Raw genomic sequence first — 14653 nt, 5'->3', positions numbered from 1 at the left:
TGCCAGCCCTGGAGCAAGTGGGGGCTGGCATGCAGAGCACAGTGTGGCAAGGAGAACTGCGCAGACAGACAGTGTGGGGACTCGGGGCACCCCTCGGCTCCCAGGAGGCCGGGAGGGGGTCTGATGCCAGGGGGATGGAAGACCGAGGCCAATACTGGTCACACGGCCCTAAGAGATAGACTCTGTGCATGAACCATTGGTCTACTGGTCCCCACGTGGACCCTCTGCCCCCTGACTTCTCCTGCCTCCTGACCCGGCGGGGAGCTCCGGCTGCCACTCCAGCTCCGCCCTCTGCCCATGCCCAGCGCCCTGCCTCCCCCTCGGGCCTCTGCCAGGCGCCACTCGGGCACACTGACCAAGGAGGCACCCGGTGCCCAGGGAGGAACTCGGTCCTGGGAGGATGACCCCCCTCCCACTCCGTCCAGATGACAGAAGAATGTCCGGTGCTTTCACACGTGTGAAGGAGCGCCTTGTGTCAGGATCCTGCAGCTCCTTTCCACGCCCCAGGCTCAGAGGGCCGGGGACGGCGGGCGGAGGGCGGGCGGAGGGCGGGCACGCCTCCGAGAGGCTTGGACGGCAGCTCCTCCCCGGCCCAGGCGGCAGGTGCAGGTGGAGCCGGGCGGCCCTGCCAGCGGCCAGTGACTGGGACACTTTGCACCGGGCCAGGGCTCTGTGTGCTCTGGCGGCTTCTGCGTGGCTGGAACCTGCGGGTGGAGGTCACAGAGCAGCCCATCCCTCAGACGCTGTTCATGAGAAATCGAAGCCGCTCACACAGACAAACCCAAGGACCTCTGCCCACAACAGGCGTGGCTGCCTGCGCGGCGAGGCTTGGGTCCGGTGTGCTCCGGGGAGGTCGGAGGCGTCGGGTCACCGCTCCGCCCTGAAGCAGCTGTGACACCTCAAAGAAGGTGGAGAAGGTGGTCAGCCCAGCCCGGCCACCAGCCCTGCGCCGGAGCGGCGGGCAGAGCTCCAGCTTCAGAGGGTCCTGACAGGAGGCGCTCCTTCACAGCGTGAAGCACTGGACGTTCTTCGGTAAAGCTGGACGGAGGGGAGGAGGGGAAGAGGGTCATCCCCCGGCTCCTCCTCCCTCGATGGATTCTCCGTCTGTCCGTTCCTCTCTGTGGTCTGGAACAAGGTGCACAACTGCTCTCTCTGTGCCTCAGTGTTCTTCGTGTCAAATACATGTTTACATGTGGAAGGAAAAGTGAGATGCTCCAAGAGGCACAGGCCTGGAGGGGAGGCTCAGCGGTGCAGATGGTGCAGAGCAGCAGACGCCGGAGGGTAGGCTGCGGCCAGGCTGCAGGACCTGGTACAAGTCAGCGCCCTGCCTGACCCCGCAGGCATCTGGGAGGCTTCCTACAGGAAGGGACCACACACACACACACACACACACACACACCAATCTGTCCTCCAAGAGCCTCTAAAACTGCTGGGAACATGGGGCCACCCCTATCTGCAAAGGTGCCCCCACCCTCGCCAACCAGCACACCTGGAATCAGGAAAGCTGACCCTTTCTGTCTTTCACAGGAAACGTGAGCAAACGCCCCTGTAGGTGCTGCCAGACTCCGGCCCACACCCTGCAGCTCCGGGCTTCTATTCCTCCTGAGATTTCCCAGCTTCAGGAACGTCCGGGGCCACACCCGTACCTCTCTGCTCTGCCTGCAGTCGGGGCGCAGTGCAGGGTCTGAGCCAGTCCAGCCACCCCAGACGAGACCAGACACCTGAGGACTCGGGGCCACATTCAGTGACACGAAGCAAGAAGGCGGGAACTGTATGCGATTCGCTCTCCTCATCGATGTTTCTCTCTCCCTCTCCCTCTCCCTTCCTCTCTGGAATCAAGGATGTGTGTATCTTTGTGAAGAACTCTGTGGGGAAGGGGCTTGGAACAATTTCCTTTGCACCACGGTAACTTCTGGAATGTATTTCTTTATCTGATTGCTTTAAAATTGATGCCAGCCGAAACCGGTGTGGCTCAGTGGATAGAGCATTGGCCTGCAGACTGAAATGTTCCAGGTTCGATTCCGGTCAGGGGCATGTACCTTGGTTGTGGGCACATCCCCAGTGGGGGGTGTGCAGGAGGCAGCTGGTCGATGTTTCTCTCTCATCGATGTTTCTAGCTCTCTGTTCCTCTCCCTTCCTCTCTGTAAAAAAATCAATAAAATATATTTTTTAAAATAAAGTAAAATAGCCAAGACCGGTTTGGCTCAATGAATAGAGCGTCTGCTTGGAGACTGTAAGGTCCTGGGTTCGATTCCGGTCAAGGGCATGTACCTTGGTTGCGGGCATATTCCCAGTAGGGGGTGTGCAAGACGCAGCTGATCGATGACTCTCTCTCATCAAGGTTTCTATTGTAGCTCTCTATCTCTCTCCCTTCCTCTCTGTACAAAATCAATAAAATATATTTTTAAAAAATAAAAATAAAATAAAATAAAGTAAAATAAAATCAATGCCAAATTAATTTCCATTAGTTTTGGTTTAATCTCCTCACCTACCCTGGATAGTTAATATGTCCACTTACCCATGGGACTTCCCTCGGAGGGCTTGCTTTGAAACGCTCTTGAGAGCGATGAAAGGAAACTCATTCCGCATGCGCGTCTGCACAGCGGGGCTGGGAAAAGCCGCCCTGGTCACCGCCCCCGCTGCCCGCAGCCCCGCCCCCCCAGCGCCCATGTCTGCAGAGCAGGAGAGGCTGGCGCCCCGGCCCCCGTGTGTCAGCGGCAGCGCTGAGGTCCGGCCCGAGGGCTGGGGACACGCGTGCTGTCTTTCATCTTGTGCGGCGGCCAGGGCGCTCCAGCTGGCGGAGCCGGTGAAACCGGAGCCGCCCTGTGCGTACGCGGGGCATCAGCAGCAGCTGAGAGGCATCGGAGCCGCCGCCGCCGTCCAGCAGGCCGGCTCGGAGCTGGGCGAGGAGCCGCTCCCGGAGCCCGCCCCCCCCCCCCCGCCTGGTCAGCGCCGTCCAGGCCATGGATGTCCGTCTCCTCTCCGAGGGCGCGGTCCCCTCAGCCCCTGAGCTCATGGCATGTGGGGCTCCCACTCCAGGCACCCCACCACGCTCACGGCAGAGACTGTCAAAGCCCTGGGACCTCATGTACACGAGACCGCCTCAGGTTCCCATTGTCCTGAGCAGCGGGCGACCGCTCTGCCTCGGTTCCCCTCCTCCGGCCAGCACGCCCTGACGCGGCCTGGCCCTCCCCACTCTGGCACGGGCCTCCCGGGGGCCCTGACCTGGACCCCACGGGGCCAGTGGCATTTCATGGAAAACCACCATCTCACCCAGCTGCCTCTGTGGTGCCCAAACAGTAATGAAACTGACTTTTAAAAAAATAAAAGAGAGAAAAAGAAACAGACTTTAATCCCATACAACGTAAACTGCATCCGTGGTCTGATGGGTGAATTCACGTCTTGTCTGTGACACTCTCATCTCGGCATTCGAAGCCAAACGAAATGGCACAATCACAGCTCCACGCACACCTGCAGCCTCAGCCGCACCAGCGCAGAGGGAAGCTGAGGAGAGGCGCCCGCCGCTCGCCGTCATTAGGCAAATGTATTCGTGATGCATTGAGCGAGGTCAGAGGTCAGCAAACGCCAGCTCCAGGGTCCAGCCTGGCCTGCCACGCACTCCCTCTCCCCCTTCGCCTCCTCCACTAGCTCGGGACTCTTCCCGTGTTGACGGGAACTGGCTTTTTGAGCATCACGCGTGGCCAGGCACGAAGACACACACTTTGCACCCCTGTCAGACCAACCTCCAGGGCAGCTGTTACTATGCCCATTCCAGAGCTAAGGAAACGGAGCGCAGGCAGGCTCTGTGGCGCACCCTGTGAGAGACGGAGGAGCTGGGATGTAGGCCAGATCTAGCTGACCCTAAAGGACATGTGTGTGCTTTCTACCGTGCTAATCTGCCTCATGCCAAGACTCTAACCCACACACCAGTAGACCCATGTCCCGTGTGGCTTATCGCAAACGTCGTCTATCCCACTGGGCTGCTCCTGCCTTCGCCGAGGCTCCACTGGAAGGTTTGCCAAGACGCCCGGGGCGTGTGGCTCAGCCATGGTGCCCTCCCCTAGCCGCTTACAGGGTTCTCCTACCAGCTGACCGTCCCTGGAGAGCCGGGCTTCCTGTGGAGAAACAGCATTTCTCTGACAGCATCGGGACCTGCCTCGCGGGAAAGGGCGGTGCTCCCCCCAGGGTCTGCAGGGGGTGCTGGGGGAGCTGGCACTGGCTTCAGCCACCCATAAGGCTGCTCCACCCGGATGCTCTCACCATGCTCCTCACAGGAAAACACCCAGCACGCCTGCGTGTGTGGTCCACGGGCTGCCTCTGGGGCCGCACACGCCTGTGGAAAACGAAGGCTATGGAGCTTGGAGGCCAGGTCTCGGTGGGTGGGTCACAGGAATGACCGCACCCCTGCCTCCGAGGGCATCTCACAAATGGCTACAGCAGAGATGGGGGCGAAGACGAGGGGAACGGGCATCCTTTTCCTCATCTGTTCTGCTCGGAAGCTGAGGTCAAGGTCAGTTACAAGAAACCTGGAGGAGCTGTGCTAATACCAAAGGAGGCGCTGAGATAATATACACCGTGGGTTTGAATTGGGTCCCTATCCTCTACAGTAAAACCCTAATATGCAAATTGACCAAACCGCAGAACAGCAGGCGGAATGACCAGTCGCTATGATGTGCACTGACCACCAGAAGGCAGATGCTCAACGCGGGAGCTGCCTGCAGGCCCCGACCAGCGCTGGCAGGAGTGGGCGGCGCCAGCCAAGGTGGGTGCCAGTGGGGGTCTCACGATCCCCCCGCAGGTCAACCCAAAGTGAGAGGTGACCTGTGGTGGGGGCCAGGCTGGTGAGTGGGTGGAGCCAGGCCGCCAGCCAAGGCAGGTGCCAGCAGGGGCCCCGATCGCCCCACCGGCCACCCCACAGATTGGCCCTGATGGCCAGCCAGGCCTAGAGACCCTACCCATGCAGGAATTTTGTGCACTGGACCTCTAGTACTATAGTAAAAGGTTCAATTCACTATGTAGATTTAAAAATTCTAAACTGGGGAGTTGGGTGAGGGAAAGGGGAGAGAGAGCATGGGAGACTGTAACACAGTCAACAATGAAAACGAACAGATTCTGAATTCGCACACACCTGCCCCCAGTTAAGTTGCCTCGTGTGCATAACTCCCAAAATCTGCTGGAAATACGGGGAGAAGTGACATGCCCACCAACATAGCGGCAAGTTTCCATGCTCTCTCATCAGTCTCCATGGTCCGAGCAGGCGGAAAGCCGATGAAAATCCAGAATGTTCTAACAATACTACTGCCAAGCTCCCAGCTTCAGGCACCTGTAAACTGCAGCTTAAGAGCCACATGCGGCTCTTTGGCCCCTTGAGTGTGGCTCTTCCACAAAATACCACGCCTAGGAGAGTCTATTTGGAAGAAGTAGCATTTGAAGAAGTTTAAGTCTAAAAAATGTGGCTCTCCAAAGAAATCACCATCGTTGTCCTGTTGGTATTTGGCTCTGCTGACTGATGAGGTTGCTGGCCACTGGCCTAGACGGCCCCAAAGCAGGTTCCCATGGAATGCAAATGAGCAGCACCCTACAGACCCCACTTCCTGAACGAGTTACACTAGAAGCCAACACTTAAAAGATAAAAACACCCACACACATTTGAAAAGTTACTTTGAGCCTCAAAGTAAACCATGGGCCAAAGAAGAAATAACAATAGGAGTTTGACATCTCGCCGATGGAAGAGTTAAAATCCGCGTTCCTACACGTGCCCGGGGCAGTCGAAAAGCACAGAGAAGCAAACCTGCAGCTTTAACGGCGGAGACCAGAGAAGAGGCTGGGATGGCGGGCTGAGCGCCCGGCGGGGCTGAGGAGGCAGAGGGAGCGGGAACCCCCAGTGCAGAGCGGACAGCACAGCCACAGCGGGGCCGCTAATGAGACAGAGAGCGGCCGGCGTCCCAGCTGGCGCTTTGAAGTCCGGACAGAACGCATGTCCTCCTGCGGAGCGTGACGCAGCAAACAGCAGCGAAGGCACAAACCCCGTCGGAAATAAAGACAGCACACAGGGAAGGTCTTTCTGCGGAGCCCGGGCCAGTGGGAGGTTCGGTCCAGACTGAGCCGGGCTGACGTCCTTTGTCCACGGCCCACAGCAGGCACTGCCCTGCGTGACCCACAGCGAGGACGGAATGCCGGGCAGGGATGGTGGCGCGGCCCCCCGCTGGCCTTTTGTCCTGGGCGGAGGAGAGAGGAGCAACGCGAGATGAAGCAGCAGCTACTCCCGCACACGGACCCGCCTTGGCTGGGGAGAAATCTGGGACTCAGAGGGGAAACAAGGACAAGTCGGTTTATTTCTTTCTTTTCTTTTTTCTTTCTTTTTTTTTTTTTTTTGTATAAAATACTTTATTTTCTCTTTTTCTTTATTGATGAAGGTAGCACTGGAGTCGGCCTGTGTCCCCAGGCGCCCTGAAGCCCGGCTCCTTGTGAGGGACCCCGAGAAGCTCCCCGCCCTCCCCAGCGGCCACGCAAGCATTGACGCATCCTGACGGGAGTTCCGAAGACCCGCTCCGGGCGACCCTGGGCCCCTTGGGTGTGGGGCCCGCACCGCTCTGCAGAGCAGCCTGCTCGGTCCCGCCACCTCTGACAGCCAGAGAGGGGTGAGATGCGGAGCAGGATGGGAAATGTGGACGAGCTGCCAGGGCCCTGCCTCCGGCAGCAGATGCAGGGGGAGGGGAGGGGCGGGTTGAAAGGGCAGGACACTTGGCACTGACTCGGCTCCTTGGCTCGGCTCCGCTGTGTAAGATGCAGAGAGGGCGGGGGAGGCCTAAATGCCCGTTTTGCAACGTCCCCGTCCAGCACACAGAGCCCTTTCCAGGAAGCGCAGGCACGGCCTCTGTCCGCCGCTCCGGTGACTGCTGGCCTGACGCCGTGACATGGAGCCCGGGCCCCTCGGCTGGGGACCACGCAGCCACCACGGGGGAGCCTCGGGGAGCGTCCCTGGGGCTCGGAGGTGCGGTGACCGGACAGAGGGGAGCGGGGAGGGGGGACCCTCTCCCAATCCAGCCCCGAGTCTGACCCACCTCGGCTGAGCTCGGCCTGGGCTCGGGCCTCCGGCCAGTCCTGTCACTCTCCTCTCAGGGGCCTCCTCTGTGGGCCCAGGACAGTGACAGCCCCCCGCAGGGGCGAGGAGAACACAGGCGGTCGGTCACAGGGGGACAGTGTGGCCTCTGGCTGCCTCCGCCTTCGGAAGCCCCTCTCGGGGTAAGTGTGTTCGACGGCACGTCTCTGAGAGCACGCAGGTGCAGGGTGTCAGCCCGAGGCAGCACTGAGGCTCCTGCAGCCAACCGGCCGAATGTGGAGGAGCCCAGGAGAGCCGGCCGTGTCCTGGACGCAGGCAGCAGAGGCCGGCCTGCAGAGCTGAGCGGGGATGCGCTGTCCCGGATGGCTCACTTCCCGGGGCGGTGGGGGAGTTTCCTCTCCGGGATCAACAAATTCCAAACAAACCAGGAGACGCAAACAACTCGCCGCTTTAAACAATCTCTCCACGCACTGGCCCCTGAGGAGCGCCTCCCAGTGGTTTTACTTTTCCTGAAGGTTTTTTAAAATATGTTTTTAAATTTTAATTTCAGAGAGGAAGGGGGAGAGAGAGAGAGAGAGAGAGAGAGAGGAAGGGGGAGAGAGAGAGAGAGAGAGAGAGAGAGAGGAAGGGGGAGAGAGTGAGAGAGAGAGAGAGAGAGAGGAAGGGGGAGAGAGAGAGAGAGAGAGAGAGAGAGAGAGAAGGAGAGAGAGAGAGAGACATCAATGATGAGAGAGAATCCTGGATCGGCTGCCTCCTGCACGCCCCACACCTGGGATCAAGCCTGTAACCCAGGCAAGTGCCCTTGACCTGGAATTGAACCCTGATCTCCGCGTTCATAGGTCGATGCTCAGCCACTGAGCCCAGCCAGCTGGGCTTCCTGGAGGATCTTTGTCATTGTCTGAGCACAGCGAGCAGCCCCCCAGGGACGCATCTGCAGGGCCCTGGAGGGCTCAGCCCAACCCATCATTTCACAGACGCGAACGCTGAGTCCGAGAGGCTGGCTCACCCACGCCGCCCAGCTCCCTGCACTCCGGCCGACCCCGTCACCTGCCCGGACCCGGTCTCCTGCCTGGACCCAGTCTCCTGCCCTCCGCCTTCCCACGGCCTCTTAGGAGCCACTGGCCTTTACGAGACGGCCCCGCCCTCCTTGAAATGACCCCAGAAAGCCTGCCCCGCCCCGCACCCCGGATGCTTCCAGCGTGTCCGTCTGGGCGTGGCTCACACACTCCGTGTCGCCCTGCACTGACGCTCAGAAACCACGCGTGCCCCATGGGAACTCCACTCGCGTGCGTGTGAGTTCTGCTTGGAACATTCCCGGGACATACACGCCTGTGGAGTGGACATACACGCCTGTGAAAGTGAGGCGTCTCCTCTCCCGACGGGGTCCCCCGCTGCCGGGGAAGCACGCGCTGAGCAGCCGCGCTGAGCGAAACAGAAGCCGCGGGCTAACACCACCTAAGGGCAGGCTCCCGCCCACCCACGCCCATCCACGGTGCCCACTGCAGCCGGAAGCCCCGGCCACAGGACCACGGCAGCTTATCAATTACCGTGGATGCGGTAGCCACGGAAGCACCTCCAGCACACAGGCACACGCCCCTGCCCGGCCGGGCGGCCGTGGGGTTTTAGCTCCAGAGCCCTGAGCGCAGGCCCACCCACCGGGCATTCACACCCACACCCGGCAGACGGCACAGGCAGTCCTCAAAGGTCCCAGCCCCAGGGCGGTGAGGTCAGCCGACGAGAGGACACCACCAGCAGCGGCTGAACCACAGTTTGACTCAGTATTCAAGTAGGTGCTTAAAAAACACCTGTTAATGTCAATAAATAAAGACACGATTCTTTCTTTCCCAGCCTGCCTGAGCACACGCAGCCCTGTGCTGTGGGCTGTTTTAATTGAACGTTCAGTAAAACGGTTCCTCCCTCCCCACAGGCTCGGGGGGCTGCCCCTGGGTCTGCGGCGCCGGAAGGAGGTTGGCAGCCTGCGGGCAGCCCGGCCTCCCGGGAGCAGGCCTGCGGGGAGCGGGGCGTCAGCTGCCCCGGGCACTGCCAGCCCACAGCACCAGGGAAATGTGGGCGCTGCCCGCCCCCAGTCACCACTGGGGAGTGGCCGTCCACTTACAGGGCAGGTGGCCTTTGCTGTGTCCTCGTGATGGATTCGCGGAGGAAAAATTAAAACAGTCAAAAAACGCAGCTTTCCCAACTTCTCTGGCGGCTGCTCTTTGCCCCAAAACAGTTTGATCCAAACCGCTTCCTGGGACAGCCTGGACCTTTGTCCCCCTGCCTTTGGGTCATCGTTTTGGCAAACGGAGAAAGCAGCGCTGCCTTCAAAAGCTCTTCCTCCTTCCTCTGCCCCTTCCCGCCCCCCCAGGAGCCCAGGGGGCCGCTCAGCCTCGCGGCCAGGCAGCCTGCGGCTCTCCCACCCACCCAGCCCGCTGCCCCCCAATTTCCGCGGGAAAGTGCAAACGCTCAGAGACCACGGGCCTCGCCCGGGATGCTCAGAGCCGGGAGGGTGTGCGGGTGTCCCAGAACGTGGTGGCTTCCCTGGGTTTCCTCCCCTTCGCTCCGGGAGGGAGCGCACGAGGGTGCTCCGCGGGCACTGCCGACGCAGCACTTGCAGGAGGGGGATGGCCAGGTCCCAGGTCGGTCCCCACAGGTGACCTGCCCGCAGGTGCGAGCCCGCACGAACTTCCCAGCCTCCGGGGCCGGCTCTCCCCGTGCCGTCCCCTCCCTCCCTCCCGCCGCCGGGCGCTCACCTGGCTGACCACCGTGGCGCGGGCCTGGAGGTAGCGCCAGCCGCCCCGGCAGGGCACGAGCGGCGCCGAGCGGTTGGGGAAGGCGGCGAGCGGGTCGGCGCAGGCGGGGGCGCTGGCGTTGGCGGGGGCGCCGGCGGCCTCCAGCCGGAAGCGGTGGCAGCTGCCCCCCGCGCCCGCGGGCGCCGTGCGGTTCCACTCCTCCTCGGCGCTCCAGCCGCAGCGCTCGGCCAGCGCGGCCGCGCCGGGCCCGCGGCACCAGAAGCGCTCGGGCCGGCTGCCCAGGAAGACCACGGCCACGAAGAGGAAGGCGAACGTGACGCCCGTCAGGCACAGCAGCAGGAACACGCGCCGCTGGAAGCGCCCGAACTCACCGGCGCGCTGCAGCACCTCGTCGAAGGCCGGCATGGTGCGCCCGCCGCCCGCCGCCCGCCGCCCGCCGCCCGCCGCGCCGAGTGGCGCGGCCGGCCGCTCCCCGCCTCCGCCGCTCCCGCCCCCGGGCCCCGCGCCAGCCCGTCCGCCGCCCGAGCCGAGCCGGTGCCCGGGCCCGCCGCGGTCCCTCCCTCCTCCCCGGGCTCCCCAGGGCGCACCGGGGGCAGGGGCGGGGGACAGGGGGCTCAGAGGGGCTCGGGGGGCAGGGGCCCGGGGGACAGGGGGCTCGGGGGGGCCGGGGGACAGGGGGGCGGGGGGCGGGGGGGCGGGCGCCGGCCTGGCTGAGCGCCACGCGCTGGGACCGGCCGGACCAAGTGACGGGCACAGCCCGGGCTGGCGCGCGGCTCCATTCGGGCCCTGCCAGCGGCTCCGCGCCCGCCTGCCCGCCCGGCCTCCCGGGGAGAGGACAGCGTCACCGCTGCTGCCCTCCTCCGACGGACGTGGCCTCTGACGCCCAGGGCGGCCCGGGAGCTGGCCACGCGCACCCGGGTCGGCACCGTGTCCGATGGCTCCTCCAGCCCCTCCCCTCGGGGCACCCCAGCCGGACTGGCAGGCGGGTCCCGGGAAACTTAACTGATTGCGCGGGCAGACCACGCGGGTTAGACGTGAGGAAAGTGTCAGCGGGGGCGGCTGTGCTGTTACCTGCTGGGCCTCCTAGAGGGGATTGCCTTTCAGAGCTGCCTTCGGCGTTTTGGGCATGCCCGCCCCTCCCGGACAGGGCCTTCAGGGAGACCCCTGGTTCCAGACCTCAGCGCCAGCCAGTCTGGGAAGGGAGAAGGCAGCTGGGGAAGGCGGCAGGCATCACCTAGAGCCTGGCTCACCTCCCCCTCTAGGGGATTGGGAGCGGAATGGCACAGGCATTGAACAGGATGCCGCAGACACAGGATAATGCTCTCACCACACTTACCACCGCACTGGACACCGGTGCTTCCCAGCCCGCTGGTGAAGGAGACCCGCGTGCCGTCTGCTCCTCGGCTGGTGCAGACCAGTATGTGGTCTTACTGGGCACGAACGGCTGCCTCTCCAGACACACACACAGCACGGGAAGAGCCGACACCCTGTTCCAGAAGCCGGACCCAGTGGTTTATAGCAGCAGGTGGGACTGGGACCCGGGCCCCACAATATCAGAAATTCTGTCTCAGTTCAATTTTTTTTTTATTGATTTTTTATAGAGAAGAGAGAGGGATAGAGAATTAGAAACACTGACAAGAGAAAATCATCGATCAGCTGCCTCCTGCACACCCATCTCCGGGGATGTGCCCGCAACCAAGGTACATGCCCTTGACCAGAATCAAACCTGGGACCTTTCAATCCGCAGGCCAATGCTCTATCCACTGAGCCACACCGGTTTGGGCTCAGTTCAATTTTTAAAGTCATGATTTCATAAATAACTTTGGGGACCACAAATATCATACATTCTAGAAACTGAAAAGAAAATCTCTACCTTTTAATACCAAAACTAAAGTAATTTGCATAAACATAAAACCTACTTAGCCTTGAGTCAAATAGCATTGTCAGTTGCATGTTTTAGAGCAGATAATGGAAGATTTTGTTGTAAAAATAAAGATTTATTTATTTATTTATTTATTTCTAATATATTTTATTGATTTTTTACAGAGAGGGAGGGAGAGAGATAGAGAGCTAGAGACGTCGATGAGAGAGGAACATCGACCAGCTGCCTCTTGCACACCCCCTACCGGGGATGTGCCCTCAACCAATGTACATGCCCCTGACCAGAATCAAACCTGGGACCTTTCAGTCCACAGACCGACGCTCTACCACTGAGCCAAACCGGTTTCGGCAAGATTTATATTTATTTATTTATTTGTTTATTTATTTATTTATTTTGCATTTTCAACACCGGAAAAAGAAAGGATCTAACAACCCCAAAGCATTCTCCTTGTTTAGGAGACGAAAAGAGGTCAAACCCAGGGAAGGCCCTCCCGGGTCACGGGGGAGGGCCAAGGTCAGCGTCCTGGTTTGGACCCCATCCCAGGACTGTGCAGGAGCCGGTTACTGGGGAAACTGGGTGAAGGGCACACACAAACTCTGTACTATTTTTGCAACATCTTGTGAGCCTTAAGCTATTTCAAAATAAAAAGTTATTTTTACAAAAAAGGTAACAAGGACCCAGTAGGAGCACGAGTGCCAAATGTGCCTGTGCCATGGGCTCGCCTTCCAAGAACACGACCTCCCGCGCCCCAGGCCCAGGCCCCTCCTGGCTCATCCCCCTCCTCTGTCACAGTGGCTCTGGGACTCCCCTTCAGACTCGGGGTCCCATCGAGGTCACGGGCTCAGAGTCCGCGGGGAACGCTGCCTGTTCGCAGAATCAGCTCACAATGCGGGCTCGGAGCCACGGGCTGCTTCAAAATGAGCGTTCATCTTCAGATGGCAAATACTCATTAGACGTGTTTACTAATACAACCACCACTCCTGCTTCCCTTAGCCAAAGTCTTAAAGAAGGCTATGACCAGCCCTCGCTGGTTTGCCTCAACGGATAGAGCATCAGCCTGCGGCCTGAAGGGTCCTGGGTTCGACTCCGGTCAAGGGCATGTACCTTCATTGCAGGCCCCATCCCTGGCCCTGGTTGGGGCCCGTGTGGGAGGCAGCCAATCGGATGTTTCTCCCTCTCTCCCCCTCCCTTCCACACTCTCTAAAAGTCAATGGAAAAACACCCTCGGGTGAGGATTAACGAAATAAAACAAAAAGGAAGACTATGACCAAAAAAAGAAGTGCTTCCTCTACTTTTTTACTGTTTTGGTTACCGGTGTTGGTGATTTAACTACAAAAGGCTTGTTGGTTTTCCTTATAAACACAGTCACACGGGAATGTAGGGTTCTGTGTGTGCATTTCCTAACACCTACAGACACGCCAAGCGGTTCAGATTCCAGAAGCCGGGCCTCCTGGTCACCCCGCCTCTGTCACAGCACAGCTCGGTCCCCTCACTCCCGAGGGAAGTCCATCCTCGACAGCAGGCTCAGTCCTGCTCTCCCGCCTCGAGCATCTCTGAGTCCCCAGCTCCCTCTGGGCTCCCCGTTACATGTGCCCACACGCAGTGGACAGCTCTCTGCTTCCTCCTGTGGCCTCCAGGGTCTTCCGTGTCCTGCGAGTGGCGTCCCATTCCTGGGCTGTTCTCCATCAGAGCCCGTGCCGAAAAGGGTGATGGGATGGCCGTGCTCACCTGTTCGGCCAGTGGGACACACCTGCCTCTCCGCTCAGCCCAGCCCTCTGTCACGTGCCAACACCGGCCTTCCCACTGGGGTTTCCATACCCAGTCTCCTTCCAGCTACCCTCCCAGGGTACACCCTCCTTCCCAGTTACTTAGGAACTTCAATGGTGCCTCAAACCCGTGCCAGTTCCCACCCGTGTCTTTCATCCTCTCACATCTAAAATGCCAACTCTTTTCACTGTCTCCTCCCTACACACATCTATTATATAGACACACATTTATATCATTAATATCTACTCCTGTGTCTTTCTTTTTTTATATGTATTATTGATTTCAGAGAGGAAGGGAGAGGGAGAGAGAGAAACATCAAAGATGAGAATCATCAATCGGCTGCCTCCTGCACGCCCCCTATTGGCAATCAAGACCACAACCCGGGCATGTGCCCTTGATCATAACCAAACCCAGGACCCTTCAGTCCCTAGGCTAACGCTCTATCCACTGAGCCAGACCAGTGAGGGTGATGCCCAGGTCTTTATAACAGCAGGGCTAGGATTCCCCATCCAGTCTCAGCCACGTCACTCACTCTCACTGAATCTCAGTTTCCTGGTTGGTAAACGTGAGGTAAAGAACTGTATTAAACCCATCAGGTCATCGAGAGAAATAGATAAAACCGTGTAAGCCAACTGTTCAGCATAGTCTTTATTGGACAAAAAGAAGGGTTCGATCAACGTGTTAACTCTTTTTTAAAATTCTTTCCACTTGCAAGTTGCACTCCGTCCTCCTTCCCCGGCCCCTTTGCTAACCCCCTTGTTTCTCTCACTCCTCAGTAGCCATGCCCGGGCCGGGCCACCGTGCTCAGAGCACGCCCCCAGCAGGAGCTGCGCCCTCCGCTGGTTCCTCCGCTCCCGTCACGTCATCTCCTCACGGACAGCCAGGAACCCGGTGCGCTGCGAGCTCCTCTGTCCGTGCTCCTAGCGCAACGCGGGGCGCCTCACGGGACAAAAGTCTACAAATCACCGTCAGCGCGCCTGTTATTTTAAGGGACTCGCCGTGACTCATCTGCTTAGTCTCTTGGAATATTTATATCCCCTGAACCTCTTTTTAAATGCTTTGCTCTAATAATATCTTCCCCCCACACACACACACGAGGGGGGAAATGAGTCTTCGGTGGATTCCAGAAAAGACTCTTTCCTCTTCACCCAAGAGCGAGAAAGCCATGGTCTTCCGGCGTCAAACGGGCCC

At 59.7% G+C, this 14653-nt stretch overlaps 1 protein-coding gene across 1 annotated transcript in view; it reads right to left on the bottom strand.

Annotated features, from left to right (window-relative positions):
- The window catches only part of SLC22A3 (solute carrier family 22 member 3), a 50512-nt gene extending 40259 nt beyond the window's left edge, over positions 1-10253 (bottom strand). The window contains exon 1 of the mRNA XM_084890912.1: positions 9814-10253. Within this exon, the coding sequence (XP_084747038.1) occupies positions 9814-10218 (405 nt within the window). The 5' untranslated portion in view covers positions 10219-10253. The remainder of the gene's footprint in view (positions 1-9813) is intronic.
- Between the last annotated feature and the right edge of the window lie 4400 nt (positions 10254-14653).

The sequence above is a fragment of the Pipistrellus hanaki genome (genome assembly GCF_964339955.1).
Source record: "Pipistrellus hanaki genome assembly, chromosome: 7".
NCBI classification, from domain to species: domain Eukaryota; kingdom Metazoa; phylum Chordata; class Mammalia; order Chiroptera; family Vespertilionidae; genus Pipistrellus; species Pipistrellus hanaki.
Note: the sequence above shows the minus strand (reverse complement) of the source record. Positions and strands in the feature narration are given on the sequence as shown.